Below are 17,112 nucleotides of genomic sequence, written 5' to 3'. Positions count from 1 at the left end.
TTCCAGTACACTGAAGTTAACTTGTATCTAGTTTGAAACAGCTCAAACTCCACACCCAGTGAAAGTTTTGTATGCACTCAACCTATGAGACTTATGTCTCATGACATGTAAGCCCTACACATATTAATGAGACATAAATCTCATATCCCGGGCACATAAGATACTAGCTCCATACCAAGAGGGGTAATATTCCCAAACAATGACAGCTAATAATTTGAAATAATGACCATAATTAATAGCAACATGGCATGATTTTTTTTGTATATGATATTAATAATAGGTCATGCTAACGGGTGCCCGTATTAGAATAGTTATCAATGAAAAATTTTTTTTTTAGAAAATGTTATCAATTAATTTTAGGAAAATTTTGGCATTACTTTTTTGGAAAATGGAAAAAACTGTCAAAACATTAATTACTTTTTTTTTTCTTTTCCCATAAAAACTTTCTTTAATTGGATTGTTAACCATTACCCTAAAAAAAAAAAAATTGTATACTCCCAAAGTACCATAAATGTATACTCCCTCCTCTCACATGAATGGTAGGTCCCACTAATTAAATTTATGATGGGATCTACTATTCAAGTGAGAGGGGAGACTATGCATTTATGATACTCTAAAAGTACTTAATAATTTTCCTATCCTAAGAGCATTCATTAGCTTTCTCGTTAATAATTTAACAACAATTTTTACTTCCTTGCTTAAAAAAAAAAAAAAAAAAAAAAAAACCAAACAAACAAACAAACAGCAACAACAGCTTCCTTGAGAATTGAGAATTAAGAAAACGTGTGGATCGAAAATTATGTGAGCGTTTGGATTCAGCGTTTCCGCAGAATCCCGCGTCACGTTTTGCTTCTTTTTTCTTTTTTTTTTTTGCTTTCACGCGTTTAAGGGAGCAAAATTTACTGTTCATGAGACAAATTTTACTGTTTACGCACTGTTCCATCACTGTTCACGAACTGTTTATCACTGTAGCAACACTGTTCATACATTAAAAAAATATTAAAAATGGATCCCACGGTACTATTCACACATTTAAAAATTATTTTATTACAGTATTTTCAGTTTTCAATTTTCAGTTTCAGTAACAATAAATTTAATCCAAACGAAACCTATAGATATACTTATGAACATCAAATTGTAGGCAAAAGAAGGACCATATATTATATTATATTATAATATATTTTAGTGAGAAATGTAACTAGTGCCTATTTCAACAGCTCAAAAGGGCTTTCTCCAAAAAAAAAAAAAAAAAAAACAGCTCAAAAGGGCCAGGCTCACCTGCATCAAGTGGCCAAGTGAGTACCAACTGTCAGAGCCACCTTTTTAGGCATACAATACAATACAATACTTTATAGGAGTAGTTGCTTTGTTTTAAAAAAACTCATAATTAGGAGCTCACGGTTCCCGTCCAACTTTGGCTTTTTGTCAAGTTTTGTGGGACTGACTAGTACAGGTATTCCTCTGGTGTGACTGTGAATGAAATCTCAATATGTCCTTTTGCCTCACCCTGATTAGACAATTACCCTTCAATCTCTCTCTGCTTTCTCTCTCATCTGTACATATCCCTCATTTCTTCTGACTCCTTTTCACTTCCCCTCTACTTTTCTTTTTATTTCCTCTTCTGTATAATTATCTTTAGTCTTCGTCATCCCAATATTTCTTTTCGGGTTTTACTTAAAAAAAGAAAAAAAAAAGGAGATTTAATTTTGATTTTTTTGGGTTGTTATTTAAAGTCTTTATCATATTGGTTTTGATTTTTTTGTTTGACATTGATGGGTTTGGCTGGTTGGTTTTGGAGGTTTGCGTGAATCCAGGCCTTTGTGGATTCCTTTTCTTCATGCATGATTATTTTTCTTTTGTCTTTTTCTTTCTCTCTCTTTTTGAGTCTCTGAGTTTTGGCTCAGAGTTCGGAAAAAAATTCAGATTCCTTTTTCTCATAAGCTAATTTGGGTTCAGAAGGTATTGCGTTCTTAAAAGGTGAGATTTTTTTTGTTGTTGCAGTTTTTGGTTTTTTTTCATTGGAAACAAACACAGACACAACAACACACACACACACACCCAGACTCTCTGTCTCTCGTGACACCTCGAAGTTCTTTGGCATTGCACGCGTTACTTTCTCTTTCTAGTACTTTGTTGTTGTTTTCTTGTGAATTCTGGTGTTTTGAAAAAAGATGGTTTTGAATCTTTTGATGGTGCTTTACCTGAACGCAGTTTGATGAGAGTATCACGTGGGAATCTCTTGGCGCTTTCTGCCTTGAGTTTGGCATCTGGGTTTGGATGCCTTTTGCTTCTTTCACCCATTTCATTTCCCATTTGAATTAAGGTGCAATGCAAAGCCTGTCAATTTTTTCATCCCTAGTCCTGTTCTAGATCAACCCCTTTTTTTTCTTTGGATCTTTTTATTGATTTATGGTTCTGTTAATTTTCAGGGTTAGGCCGATTGTGTGCAACTTTTCTCTGGATTGATGTGGATTTCTTGTGGCGTTCAAGTTGGTTGTGTTGGACTTGAACTCATAGGATTGAGTATTTACAAGTGAATCTTAAATGGACATATCATCGTCTAATTGTAAGCAATCCAAATTCTGTGGCCGGCATTTGAATTCAATAGCATGCAAATGTGTTATTTTGGTTGTGGTTTCTCTGGTTATTAGAGCTGCTCTGCTTCCTACTATTACATTCTCTGGCTCTGGTGGAATTGAGCAGAAAAGCTTGGTCTTACTCCACAACCGCTCTTTATCAGTGAATTCTGACTTGGGAATTCGAAAAGATAAGTTCTTGGAGGTTCCTCAGATTGTATGGGGTTTAAACAATCAAAAGATTGCATTTGCAAGAGCTTGTCTAACTGCTAGAATGCTGAACCGAACTCTTTTGATGCCTAGCTTAAGTGCTTCCTTGTTTTACAAAGAAGTTGATCTCTTGAAACCAATTTCCTTGGATAAAGTGTTCCAATTTGACAAGTTCAATTCACTATGCGCTGGATTTGTCCGATTGGGTCGATGCTCGGATCTTTTGAATCAGACCGGAGTGTTTGAGCTTCATAAAGGAAGTGGAAGGAAGTGGACAATTGAGAGAGATTTAGATCAGTTGAGACAGCATACAGAGGACCCTATTGATGGATATGAGGTGATACGCATAGTTGGGAAGAACCCCTTTTTGTGGCATGATCATTGGCCTGTTAAGGACTATGCCAAGGTCTTTGAGTGCTTAGTTTTGGTGGATGAGATTACCAAAGAAGCAGATAAAGTTGTAACAAAGATTAGAGAGAAAGTACTGGAGTTGAGAAGCAATACCGAGCCTGTACAAGATGGGGCTAATTCTGAGGGGTCTACATTGCGGCTAGTGCCTTATGTAGCTGTCCATATGAGGATAGAGATAGATTGGATGATTCACTGTAAGAACTTAGAGCAGAGATTAAACATAAGCCAAATTTGTAGCAGCAAGGAGGAGATTATTGAAAGAGTGGGGAACGTTGTGGGCCTGAAGACTCCAACTGTAGTTTACCTTGCTGTGGCTGATAGTCTTCTTGAAGATTCTTCTATATTGAATGGTTGGAAGGAAGGCTTGCTTCCTTTGGAGAAGAAGAAATTGGGTGTTGATGGAATTTACAAGAAGTATCCCTATCTCATTCAATCAGCAATTGATTATGAAGTGTGTTTAAGGGCTGATGTCTTTGTTGGCAACAGCTTTTCTACATTTTCAAGTCTCATAGCTCTTGAGAGAACACAGAAGATGATCAAAATGGGCGTCACAAGCTCGTGCGGGATGCATGTAAGGTGGCCATCATATGCGTATAACATATTAGGGGAATCGAAGGGCCCTCGAAGCTGGATGACAAATATGTCAGATTCAAGCCTTCAAGCTATTAGCTATGGCTCTAATGACATCTCTTGTTGATGGTCATGGTAGGTGATTCTGCTGCAATCTTTCCCATTTGATGGAGTTATTGAGGTTGCTTTCCTTTTTGAAATATATAGATAGTTACACTGTCATACACTGGCAGAATTGGTTGGTATAGTTACAAGTTAACAGGGATTTTTATTTATTTATTTTTTGTAGACAAAATCAGTGATAGATAATGTCCAGATAGCAGTTTGATACTGAATTGGTACATTTTGCCTTTATGTAATTTTGTGTATTGCTTTTTTTTTTCTTCAACTCAGTGGCTACATCTTTTGTAGATTTTCCTACAGCACACTAATGTAATCACTTATACATTTATCATTCAGTAATAGAGATCCCTTCAGATTTCACATTACTTGTTGGATTTTCTATGTTGTTGAAGGTAAATATGTTGTGCTTTTTGGAAAAGTTGGATCCCAGTAATTATAATGATCTTGGGGAGCCTTAAATTTTTTGCAGGCCGCTATTTAGAGAACAAACGTCCTAACTATTTCTCTGTTTGTGGGCAATACTGTGAGTCTGAGGGAAATGAAAAGAAAATTTGAATTGAGTGGCACTGGTATGCTAGGTCTGTCTCAGTTTGCTGATCTTCCGAGAATTCAAACACAAGATTTCCTTTCTCTCCCCTCCCCCCCCCCCCCCCCCCCCCCCCCACTTTTTTTTTCTTCTAATTTCCATTTTAGAACCTTCATTTTCATAGTTAATTTGACGTTCAGAGGCAGTCTATTCTGCTGAGGATCCAACTTTTACTCTTGATGGATTTGATTCTTAAGTTACTTACATTCATCTTTGTCCTAAACTTTCATTTAGAATATGTCATTGTCACCTTTTCTTGCCAAATGGAAGTCAAACTTCATCTTATAAAGTTGCAAAATTTTCCTGATCTTGCACATGCAATTATGCAAATTAGCCCCCTTATGCATAATGTCATCTTTACCTGTTTTTGCCAAATGGAAGTCAAAGTTCATCTTATAAAGTTGCAACATTTCCTGATTTTGCACATGCAAATTAGCCCCCATTTGTAAAATGTCATCTTTACCTGTTCATGCCCAATGGAGGTCAAAGTTAATCTTATAAAGTCGCAAAATTTCTTGATCTTGCACATGCAATTAGATTTAGACCCCATATGCAAAATGTCATCTTTACCTGTTCTTGCCCAATGAAGTCAAAGTTAATCTTATAAAGTTGCAAAATTTCTCAGATCTTGCACGTGCAAATTAGTCCCCATAAGCGAAATACATCTTTCTCTGTTCTTGCATAATAAAAGTCAAAGTTAATCTTATAGAGTTGCAAAATTTCCCTGATCGTGCCTTTGCAAATTTCCTGAACTTGCATATATAAATTGTTATGCGTTTCATTTTGCATTTTTAAATTACATTTGTTATGTGTAATTATCTCTTATTACAAATGGTATGAGTAATGTTGCATTTATGCCATCATTTTCATTGATAAAGGACTTGGTGAATCAAAGAGTCTAGTATATATTTTGTACATAAGCAAATGCATTGATTTTAAATTTGATTAGACATTATTATTGTAAGAGAGAATCATATCATAGGAGTTCAGGAAAATGACAATCGGAATATGGGGGATCTCCAGGTTGCTTACATCTCAATGATCCTCTGCTTTTTATCGTGAACTTCTCCAAGTAAAGCTTCTCAAACAGCAGGAAACTAAATTCTTTCTGAGCTTTTCTCTTCCTCTTTATTCCTTCTTTTTCTTTACTTGAAGGTTGGTGCAACTAGGAAAACGTTTAGCCAGTCACCCACTTTGTCTCCTCCACAATAATTAAGGAATTATGGTCTCCTCCTGATAGTCAAATGTAAAGATTCTTTTGGCGTATACTCTATGGTATAGTGCTTTTACTGAACATTTAGATAATCCTAGATTTCTTGAGTGGAAGTGGAAAACATTTACTGCTCAGAAGTTTAGGTAATGTGGAGTGTGGACTTTGATGGTGTGTCTTGCTATTTATCTTTGTAGCTGCTCTGATCAGGCTGTTCTCATAGTTGAACTAGGCATCACTTATGAGCATTTATTCGTTTAGCTTTTTAGTCAAATTTGAGGTCACGATAGCCACACTCTTCCATTAAATGTCAACATTGGGGCTTGAATAATTTAACTAGAGCAGTTTATGACATGACTGCAGATAAAATCATAAAAATAAAAAATAAATGCAGTCCTAACTTAGTAGGTATAAGACTGAACCAGTCAACCAGGCCTTTAATTTTAGGCTTTTACTAATTAGTTTACATCATACTTGAAATGATTAGTACTAAAAGCTATTTGAATGACCTTTTAGTTGGGTGAGTAAAGTACTTGAGTCTACTCTCTGCTTCAATTGTTTTGTGTTTCTTGCTGATTATATTATATAAGAATCTTTCAATTATGTTCTTAACACAAAACAGGATGGAGATTCTATTTTTTTTGGCATACTGTCATTAGTGCAAATAAAAGTGTTGTCAGTGTGAAAGTGATTTTCTAATCAGAATTTTCCATGTTAACAGTTGGTGAAAATTTTTGTGTGCCTAGCATAATTCATGAATAATGGAATCCATTTCTTCGTCTGTTAGAGTAGGTGTGACCTTTTGATAAAAGCTTCAACTTTCAAAGCTAATGTCCTGCGTGACAATTTTTCCTTAAGGCTAATGCAATTGCATGTTTTCTTTGGGTTAGTTATGCCTGACCATTCAGCCTTTTAAAGTAGTACCTGACCTCTATGTATATATTTGTTGAAGGAAGCTATGAGTGGGAGTCAATGGGAGGTGTTAGGAACTAGGATACCCCGTTGAAATGAAATACATGGTAGGTACTATAAGATTATGATGTGAATATGGAGGTGGTAGATCGGGTATCCAATGTTTTGCCTCTGTATTTAGTATCTATATTCTATACTTAGGCCCCGAGCTTGTGATTACTGTTTAGATTGTAGCCAACCGGCTCCCTTGACTAGCTTGTTAATAATAAAGATTGTATTTAGGAATTGGGTAATGAATATTTGTACTTTGCAGTCCGGTTATTTGTAATTGGTAATTTCTGGGTTGTTACTTGTTAAGCACGTCTCATGATTTCTTCAAATCAGCATCTACAATTAGGAATCCGGTAGTAGCGTTGGGCGTAACTCGCAAAAGACTTCACTACAGCCACAGAAATAATTGCTGGATTTTCATCAAATGATGCATGATTCTTTCTGAAGTCACATGTATATCAGGTTATGTAACTATAGCCTGTTTATAGGACTCGATAACGAGAATATGGTGGCGCAATGCAAGCTAAGTCATATCATCCCCAGATTCACCCACAAAAATTTGCATAAATAGCACTACAATAATCATCACTTTTGTTACACCCTTTGTTTTTTCGGCTTTCTAAACATTGGCTGTTTGAAAAAGCCACGCCTATAATAAAAGGTTGTGTTAATGGGCACCGTGCGGTGCCCATTAACCACAGAATTTTTTTACTTTTTACTGACACAACTTGTCTTTTTTTTGCTATTCATGTCAAATTTTTTTTTTCAGTTTTGCAGGTATTATGCAGAATTTTTTACTTTTTCTGACCATTTTTTTTGGGTCTTTTCTGCACTTAACCAGCACCAGCCGGTGCTGGTTAATATTCTCCATAATAAAAATTCCAAATATGAAGTTTTTAAAAGTTGTTACTTTGAAAATGTACAATTTCAAACGGAGCATGATATTGCTACACACATAAATGAACATACCACCAAACTAAATTGATTAGCAAATACAACCGGGACACCCATCTGATGCCATTTGGTCCAAAACTGGTTATAAGAAGCTCAACAATGAAAATTTCAGCAACTCCTATAAGATAACATAGAAGAGCACCAGTTTTGAATGATTTACCAAAACATTGCTCATCTAACCACAGATGTCAGTCATTAAAATGGAAATATATGTTTCATTAGCTTTACTTTTAAATTCAGTAACATAGTAAATATTCTCAGTTCACTGACATAAGAAATGTTCTCTATTCTATTTCCTTTTCTTTCGAGAAGAAAGCAATAAATCAAGCATAAATTCTTCTTCTCAATTTTATGCAAGGACCATCAGGATCACAATTTTCCAGTATGTAATGACTAGGAAAACTACGTAGAAAGAAAAGAGCCAATTTCTGCATGGGGCTGTGAATGAAGTTGGAGTGAGTAGAGTGAGAAACTCTCTCCCTCCCTTTAAGCATTGTTGGGAAGCTGCAACTTATTTCCTAATTTCAAGAGGAATCCTGTCTTTGCTTCATTGGATATAGTCTTCATAGTAGTTATCACTTATCACAGAAACAAACCTCTCAAGCCAAGGAAGCTGATGGATATCTTTCAAAGCATCTACGTAGGAGTCTGTACAGCGGGGTGGGGATTGGTAAGGGTGATGGTCACTCAGACTAAAACCTCCGGCAAGGAACCTTTGGATCAATGCCAACTGTGATCTTTCTTGGTCCGAGTATGCATCCATAATCATAGGGAGCGAATTGAAAGTCTCCCATGCCCATTGTTCCGATTCTTGCATAGAGTGGGTAAAGTCTTCAGAGTTGTCTTCATCCCAAAAGGCACATTGACAGGTCTGTTGGCCTTCACTATATTCCGCACCACAAGAATAACAGAACTCATGTCCACACCTGAAAATGAGAGATGTTAACAAAATTGTCTCTGGCAACTTAAAATCATGCCATCAAAGTTGAATATAAATATAATCCATAATTCGGCACTATAATGCAGTGCATTTGGGCATACAAAATATTGAAAGAATACCCAGCAAAGTGACGTAACAATCCTAAATCTTTCCTAAGGTACCAGAATCAAAATAGTTAGTTTTTACACTTATTGTCTTTACCTTAAAAAATCATCATACTTAGTTTACACTTTCACACTTTCATAAAGGTTTGGCTGGGTTATTTTGAGTATAATTATAAGAAATAAACATTTTGAACTTTATGGTTGCAGCTGTGCTTTGAGTGTTGAATCATCAACAGCTTACTCCCATCTTAATCAAATCATAAGATGCAGTCAACAGAAAATTCTACTCCATTTGTTAAATTAAGAGAAAGCTTCCAAGTATGGAAGGAAATTCAACTAGTAAAGATCTAAATTTAGTTCACTCCAGGTGTCATCTCCCAGCAGAAAGAGAACAAAATGAATCCAGGTTAATCTTAACAAATACAAAGGCGAATATGTACGCAGAAATCAACTTTCTTAAAAATTAGTATCTAAATTTTCTAATCCAATCACTTATCCAGAGAGCTAAGAAAAATATGGGCATCAAAAGAACTTGAGAAGTTAGATTCACCGCATCAAGAAAAATCTGCATCTCTCTCTCACAGCTTTCAATTCCTTTCTTGGTTGTGGAGCATCATTAAGGCCAATATTTATACTCCTAAGCATGTGTGATGCCAAATTGGGGCTCAATAGGACTGAGGCACATTGGTTCTCTTACTATTATAAACGAAACACCAACACTATAATTTATACATGATTTGTGGAAAAGATCTGATGTTAAAAACCTGGAGTAAAAATTTAATTATCAAGAGAGATTGATTGTCATTTTTTAATTGGCTGGACTGATATTTGGATCAGCTGCACTGGATACCTTAAAATCCCTGCAGGAACTGTTGCATTGTCTGAAATTTAATAATCACAAAAAGAAAATTCTATTCTTAAAGCTTTGACTGCATGAACATTGAGAGTTTCAAAATTGACTTAATATTTTACTTATTATCTATTCAGATTTTGTTAGGATACTTTTTAGTAATAATAATATAATCTATACAAGTACAAGATGATGGTAAGGGATATGTAGGTGAGAGAGAATGATTATATTGTTTTTCATGGCTGGATTGAATAAGATGGAGGAGAAGAATAGATGTGGCTGACCCTAACTAATCTGTAGAGGATCCATAGCTGACCCCAAAAAATTTGGGACTAGGCCTTTGTTGTTGCTGTAACTTGTAAGTGTAGTCACAACACTTTCTATTTGGGTTGGATCTGGGCAATAAATCATTTGTTCTGTCATCAATAAAGGTAGGTTTGTCTAAGGCTACCGATGCATTTAATTCATAAGGTCAATATCTAAAACACACTGCTACTACATCAAAAATCAGTTTCTAAGATTCCAAGAATAAATCATGGTCTGATCAGCTTTACATCATTCAATAAATGAACTTCTCTAAAATAAGAATCTCAGAAGAAAGAAGAAAGAAAGTCCCATACCGGCAGGTCATGTGGTAGCAACCTTGAGTAAGCTCAATCATTCTACGGCACTGCTGACATCGTTTCCACCTTTGATTTTGTGCCAAGCGATGCAAGGTAATGTCTGCAGCATCTCTCTCTTCCAATGGGAGGTTTTGGTAGTCTTCACATCTCATCGAAGAATGCCAAGGAACACCACATACCACGCAGATAAGCCTATGGCAAACTGGGCAGTCGACACGGCTATTATCTGATTGACTAGATGAACTTGCTCTAGTTGACAAACATTCACGAGGATCAAGCAGGACAGAACAATTTGAATATGGGCAGTAGATTCTATCTGAATGGAGAACATTTGCTTCAGCAAGTGCTCTCTCTAAAGATTCAAAGGAAGTGACTGGAAGAAAGGATCTGCACTCAGAGGTAGAGATGTAATATTTGCATCCCATCTGAGGGCATTTTATTGGGACTTGAGAGGACTGCACTTTCCCATCAACATAGGTTCTCATACAATTCGAGCAGAACTTGTGAGAACATTTCATAGTAATCATCATCAGCGATTTCTTGTCATCACGACAGATAAAACAGTTTTCAAGTGATTTATCACCCTGGGAAGGAAAAGAAACAACCCCAATTGCAACTTGGGCTAATTGCAAAGGCTGCTCAAGATCAATACTGGGAACAAGTTTCAAATCAAAAGCTTCAAGATTACTGGCATGTTCTAGAATCCTTTCCCTAAGTGCCATCAGAAGCGGGATCTCAAGCTTTTCCTCATGTGATAACTGTAAGAGATTCACACCACATCACCAAATCACATTTAAAAACTCAAAAAAAAAAAGTATATATATATATACATTATTTGTGTTGTTAGCTATCAATCACATGCAATAACAATCATGCTGAAAAATGCATTATTGCAATTAAATCCATGTAAGGTAAAATCAAGAAATTCCCCATAAGCAATGACATGACACCATCTTTTATTCCAGAAACAGATAAATTATCTAGCAAACCAAAACTTTGGAGTTTTCAGACTTTACATCTCCTCCCTAAATTTTCAATCTTATCAATGTCCACTCTCTACCTCTTGTCTCAAAATTGTCCTTCCATTAGAGACAACCATTGGTATTAATTTAGTAGGCTCCATGTGACATATGATCTTATTTATTCCAAATTAGAAAAGATCAAGTTTAGTGCCAGTTTAACCATTTATGAGCAAGCTGTACTGCTATCTTTGTTTGTCCGGAGAATACATACCTCATGCAACTATGGATTGATAGAAAATCCATTGTTTATTAATTTTTTTAGATTAATAAATACTACCAACTTCATATCCAGACCAAATCAAAGAAGCTCATGCTTAACAATGATGTTAATGACAGGTTCATAATTCATGGGTTCAAGTAAATCCAGAAAGAGATAATTGTGATTATTTCTCTTCATACTTGGTTCTAAAGGTTCATTTTTGCACCATTTTTTCACTAAAAAATAATTGTCCAGTTCAATGTCAATGACAACAACTGATTCAATTATTAAGCCAGAAGAAAACTTCGATAATTTCCCTGCCATCCCTTGTCACCAAATCCCAAATTCCTTCTTATATTGTCTTTTAAGTAAGAGCTAATGCTGAGATTCATTTAGAACCGTGTTTACAAGATTATCCACTATTCTTCTGCCCCAAGAAGCATAGGAGTTACAAGTTACAACCCAAAGGAACAACTTTGCCAAGGCAATTCATCATTAGAGGAAAGTTATAGACGCATGAAAAATATAAACTGGTCTCATTTTTCTTAAGTGGAATACATAATGCTGAAATTGCATTTCGTAATGAACCCGTAAAATTGTCCCTCCAAAGAAAGAAACAAACCCCCTTATAACAAATGAAAGTAAACCAGAATTAATTAAAACACACACACACACACACACACACACAAAATTAAATTTCAGAGTATAGAAATTAAAAAAGCAACAAAACTGAAAAAGAAAATAATAAAATTCTATGTTTTGCATCAAGAAATTCTGAAGAATGACAAACTATAAAATGATAAAACAATGGCAATATACTCATATAACAATGCCAATTTCTAAAACCTCATGCAAAACTTATATCAACAATGGCAACGATTTTCAAATTTGATTATGCAAACCTTATCATCTGAGATTGAGAAATTTTTAAGAATTTTAGAAGAGCAATGCCAATTTCAGAATGAATGAATGACTCACCTGGTCAAACAACAACTCGGAATCGGTAAAAGCATATACCCTCCTGATGTTATTTTGGGCAGCCTCCACCAGACCATCCATTAGAGCTAAGTATTCAGCCACAGATTCCTCAACATAAAGATCAAGCTTTTTCTGCACCTGAATAACAGGAACATTGGCTGATCTTTCCATGACCACTCCAATTCCAGAAATCCCAGAACCAGAGTCCTCAACATCAGATATTGAGATGCCCTTGAAGAACATCTTAACTGAAAATTCATCAAGATCTTCTTTTGACTCTTCCTTCACCAATTCTTCTGTCTCATTCCACACTTCCTCATCTTCACAACAACTACAAAAATCTTCTTCATCTTCTTCCCTGACGATATTCACATGAACTGCCTGATTCTCCATTTCCAATACCAGTTTCTCAACTCTCAACTAATCCACAACTGCTTATACTTCAAGATGTGACTTTTATCAAAATCTAAGCTTGACCCATGAGCAAATCGATCTGAAACTCTGTATTTCGGCAACTATATCTCCCAAAATCACAAAGAAAAATCCTTGTCAAGCAGTGATCTTTCAGCCCCTACTTCTAGATAATATACAAGAAAAACCCATCAAAGACAAAGTCCACCCAAAACTGCAAACTCCTCCAAAAATCAAAAAGGAAGATTCATATCAAAACAGTGCTTTAAGCTCCTCTTACAAAATCAACACCTGAAAATAAAAAACCCATCAAGGAATCAATCCAAAACTCAATATTTAAGCTTATTTATCCCCAACAAAAAAAATGACAAAACAGATTAATCCCAAAACTTGTAGGAAAAAAAAAAAAAAAAAAAACCAGGAAAATAATATATTTGATATATAAAAGTGTGCAAATTGAATTGAAAGGCAAGAAGTAAAGCTTCCATACCATGGCGGGTTTGACCCAATCTGCAATTTGTGTGTGTGTCTGTGTGTGACTGTGAGTAAATAAAAAGAAAAAGAAAACCCTAATCTGACAAGGAAAGAATAGTAACAGCTTCCTTACCAAAATGTTGTTTTTTTTTTCTTTGTTTAGAGTTCAGAGTTTAGATTAAGATTAGGATGTGGATTGTGGAGAGAGAATCATCAGTTACTACTGTTGTTAATTGGCGTAAGCGGAAAGGGAGGTCCTCTCTGTCTCTGTCTCTCTCTCTCTGCTTTGCTGGCATTCTTCTCTGTGCTTCATTTACATACAGTTTCGGTTTGTACAATTCTCCACATTTCTACTAAATTAATCACCTCTCTTCCCGAGTATAAAAATAAATAAATAAATATATTTTTAGCAAGTGAATAATCATATTTAATTATATAAAAAGTTTCTCAAAAAAAAAATTTGATTATATAAAAAAGTGAATAATCATATATATATATAATATAATATAATAAAAAATTAGAAAATTCATATTAAGGGCATGTTTAGATATAGTTTATTTTACTGAAAACTGAAAACTTATTGTTGAAAATACTGTAGTAAAATAATTTTTAAATTATGAATAGTGTCGTGGGACCCATGGCTGACCTGCTTATGCGCGTCCAAAAAATGCAAAACGCCTAATAATCTTTAGGCAAACGCATGCTAAGTCCATATTTTTCATCAAGATTAAATTTTGTAAAGATGTGATGTAAAATCTATGTTTTACCCTGTCAATCTCAACATACTATATCATTTTCTCAAAAAAAAAAAAAAAAATCATCTTATCATATATTTAAGAATAAACACAACTACACTTAATTAATTCTAACACCCATTATATAAATCCAACTAAATTGGGAGTCTATTAAGATGTTATTAGGTGTGGTAAGATATATTGAATTCCAAATATAACACTGATGTAGTAATCTCTTATTAGATGGTGTAAAATATGAGTTTTACACTCCATCCTTACCAAATTCGGACTCTTTTTCATCTTCCCAATTAGAATCTCAATCTTTGTTATTCCAAGTTGTAATAGAGTATAGAAAATCATGAAAACACTTTATAAAACTTTGCATTTCACATAAGTAATTGAGTTTGAATTTGGTAAGGATAAGGTGTAAAACTCATGTTTTACACCATCTAATAAGAGATTATCACATTAGTATTTTACTTAAAATTCAATGTATTCTACCACACCTAATAACATTTTAATAAACTCTTAATTTGATTGGATTTATATATAGGTATCAGAATTGATTAAGTGTGGTTATGTTTATTCCTAAATATGTAATAAGATGATGTGGTATATTGAGGTTGGAGGGATAAAATATGAGTTTTACACCACATCTTTACAGAATTTAATCTATAAGTAATTAGCATCTTACGGCATAAAAGATTTATTTTCACTTTTTTAGTCTAAATGAAGCAATCTCTCTCTAAGCGGAGTTATACCCTATGTTCAATGGTACTAATTTGAGTTATGAACAAGCCTGAAGTAAAATGCAATGTTTTATCAACAATTTTCCACTTTTTTATATTCAGTTAATGGTAAAAAAATCAAAGACTAAAAACAAAAAGAGATGGACGTTTCAAATTGAAACAATTTCATAACTTTGGGACTTTAATTGACAAAATTAAACAACTGAGACCTAATATCATCTTGTGAGAGTACTTTGATTTGGAGTAAATGAGTATTAGATGGGACAACCTACAATTATCATCTATATCTTAGTTAATTGAAATGCTACTTGACCCACCATATGTGTTGCGGTTCAACGAGGAAAATAACCAAGTCATGACTTCTTCAAACTTAATTGTGATGCTGTAGTTAAGCAAAGTTTTTCTTCCATGGTTGTGGTAGTTAGAGACTGGAGAAGGAAATTGGTTTTTGCTCACTAAAAGAAGGTAAATACCAATGTCCCTCTTTAAGCAAAGTTGCAGAGGCCAAGACAATGGCTCGTTTGGTAACGTTGTTCTGGTAATATTATTTGCATTTTTTAGAAATACATGTGGGTGAAAAAGTGTGTGAAAATATGTGTGTGGGCTAGAGAATTTGTGATCCCGACCCACGTTGCATTAGGGCCCAAGGCCCACGCTGAGGATAGGCGTTGCCGAGGACATGCAACGAAAGTCCAAATGGCCTAAAGATACAGCCGATGATGATTCTATTCTCGGCATCCCAAGGCACTCCTAGAAAAAAGGGCGAGTATGGTATAGGAACGGTTCAAGGAAAAGCTAGACACTTCCGCATTAATGGGGAAAAGACCCCTGAGCAGTGTGGCGACAAGGGACAAAGGAAAGGCTGCCATTACTGCAATTAAGTACTCTGCGCCTAACAGAACAATGTTTTTTAGCTTTTACAACCACCTCCAACCACTTTGGGTATGGGCTGATAGAACAAGTATTAACCCTAGAAAGCTGGACCTACATGTGGACGTTGGAGGGTGGGTAAAGGCTAGTATAAAAGGAGAAGGAAGCAATCCATAAAAAGGGGCTGGGGGGCTAGGGCTAAAAACCAGAGTCACCCAGGCCGTGCCGAGGAGAAAAATCTTCTTGAGCAAGCATAGTTCACCCCTGTACAATCATCTCAAACACCATGACTAACCACTGTCTAATAATCAAGGCCTAGCCTTTTAGCCCACTCTCTGCAAATTTATTGTTTGGGCCTTTAACGTTCGAACCCAATAAACCAATCTAGAGTCGTTACTAATCGAGTCCTTACAATTGGTGCCGTCTGTGGGAAAAGTTTGTGCGTTGGCACAGGCGGCGGTTAGTCGTGGTAGGATTAAGCTCCTATCAAACAAGGGTCTGCGGAAGCTCCTCCATCATTTCCAGCAGCACGGGTTTGTCATCCTAACTCAGCTCCCACTCAAGGCTGCACTTCAAAGTGCCAGTGGTGCGGGCAGTTCTAGGGGCTTCCAACATCAAGTTTATGCCCCACACACCTTTGTCAGGGGCTAATCCCCGCGGGTCCAGTAGCCCGATTCACCAAATTACTATAAGTTTTGGACATAACCAAGGTATTTCATGGTCTTCGAACTCAAACCTATGGGGAAACCAACTACTTTAAAAAAAAACTATAAGTTTTGGACAGAACCAAGGTATTGCATGGTCATCGGACTCAAACCTATGGGGAAATCAACTACTTTAAAGAAAAATTAAAAGTTTTGGACAGAACCAAGGTATTGTATGGTCCTCGGACTCAAACTTATAGGGAAACCAACTACTTTCAAGAAAAACTATAAGTTTTGGACAGAACCAATGTATTGCATGGTCCTCGGACTCAAACCTATGGGGAAACCAACTACTTTAAAGAAAAACGATAAGTTTTGGACAGAACCAAGGTATTGTATAGTCCTCGGACTCAAACTTATGGGGAAACCAACTACTTTAAAGAAAAATTATAAGTTTTGGACAGAACCAAGGTATTGCATAGTTCTCGGATTCAAACCTATGGGGAAACTAACTACTTTAATGAAAAACTATAAGTTTTGGACAGAACCAAGGTATTGTATGGTCCTCGGACTCAAACCTATGGGGAAACTAATTACTTTAAAGAAAAACTATAAGTTTTGGACAGAACCAAGGTATTGCATGGTCCTCGAACTCAAACCTATGGGGAAACCAACTACTTTAAAGAAAAACTATAAATTTTGGACAGAACCAAGGTATTGCATGGTCCTCGAACTCAAACCTATGGGGAAACCAACTACTTTAAAGAAAAACTATAAGTTTTGGATAGAACCAAGGTATTGTATGGTCCTCGGACTCAAACCTATGGGGAAACCAACTACTTTAAAGAAAAACTATAAGTTTTGGACAGAACCAAAGTATTGCATGGTCCTCGGACTTAAACCTATGGGGA

General features: G+C 35.6%; 2 protein-coding genes across 5 annotated transcripts; one reads left to right on the top strand and one right to left on the bottom strand.

Moving 5' to 3' along the window:
* Positions 1 to 1,432: 1,432 nt before the first annotated feature.
* Positions 1,433 to 4,255, top strand: LOC126706163 (O-fucosyltransferase 23). 3 transcript variants are annotated; one of them, XM_050405477.1, is made up of 3 exons: positions 1,434 to 1,977; positions 2,212 to 2,323; positions 2,430 to 4,255. In XM_050405477.1, exon 3 carries the CDS (start codon positions 2,545 to 2,547, stop codon positions 3,892 to 3,894), a length of 1,350 nt encoding a protein of 449 aa, XP_050261434.1. In that variant the 5' UTR covers positions 1,434 to 1,977; positions 2,212 to 2,323; positions 2,430 to 2,544; the 3' UTR covers positions 3,895 to 4,255. The 3 variants fall into 3 exon arrangements, with proteins under 3 accessions (XP_050261436.1, XP_050261434.1, XP_050261435.1); XM_050405479.1 differs by lacking the exon at positions 2,212 to 2,323 and having other exon boundaries at positions 1,433 to 1,977; XM_050405478.1 differs by lacking the exon at positions 1,434 to 1,977 and having other exon boundaries at positions 1,984 to 2,323.
* Positions 4,256 to 7,798: 3,543 nt separating this feature from the next.
* LOC126704545 (E3 ubiquitin-protein ligase RSL1) lies at positions 7,799 to 13,494 on the bottom strand. Of its 2 annotated transcripts, none has more exons than XM_050403517.1 (4): positions 13,338 to 13,494; positions 12,320 to 13,021; positions 10,118 to 10,878; positions 7,799 to 8,529 (listed from the first exon to the last, which is right to left on the bottom strand). In XM_050403517.1, the coding sequence occupies exons 2-4, from the start codon at positions 12,710 to 12,712 to the stop codon at positions 8,151 to 8,153; spliced, it is 1,533 nt and encodes a 510-aa protein (XP_050259474.1). In that variant the 5' UTR covers positions 12,713 to 13,021; positions 13,338 to 13,494; the 3' UTR covers positions 7,799 to 8,150. The 2 variants fall into 2 exon arrangements, with proteins under 2 accessions (XP_050259474.1, XP_050259473.1); XM_050403516.1 differs by having other exon boundaries at positions 13,221 to 13,478.
* Positions 13,495 to 17,112: the final 3,618 nt, after the last annotated feature.

This window comes from Quercus robur, chromosome 11 (genome assembly GCF_932294415.1).
Source record: "Quercus robur chromosome 11, dhQueRobu3.1, whole genome shotgun sequence".
Classification (NCBI taxonomy): domain Eukaryota; kingdom Viridiplantae; phylum Streptophyta; class Magnoliopsida; order Fagales; family Fagaceae; genus Quercus; species Quercus robur.
This window is presented reverse-complemented; position numbering and strand designations above follow the sequence as displayed.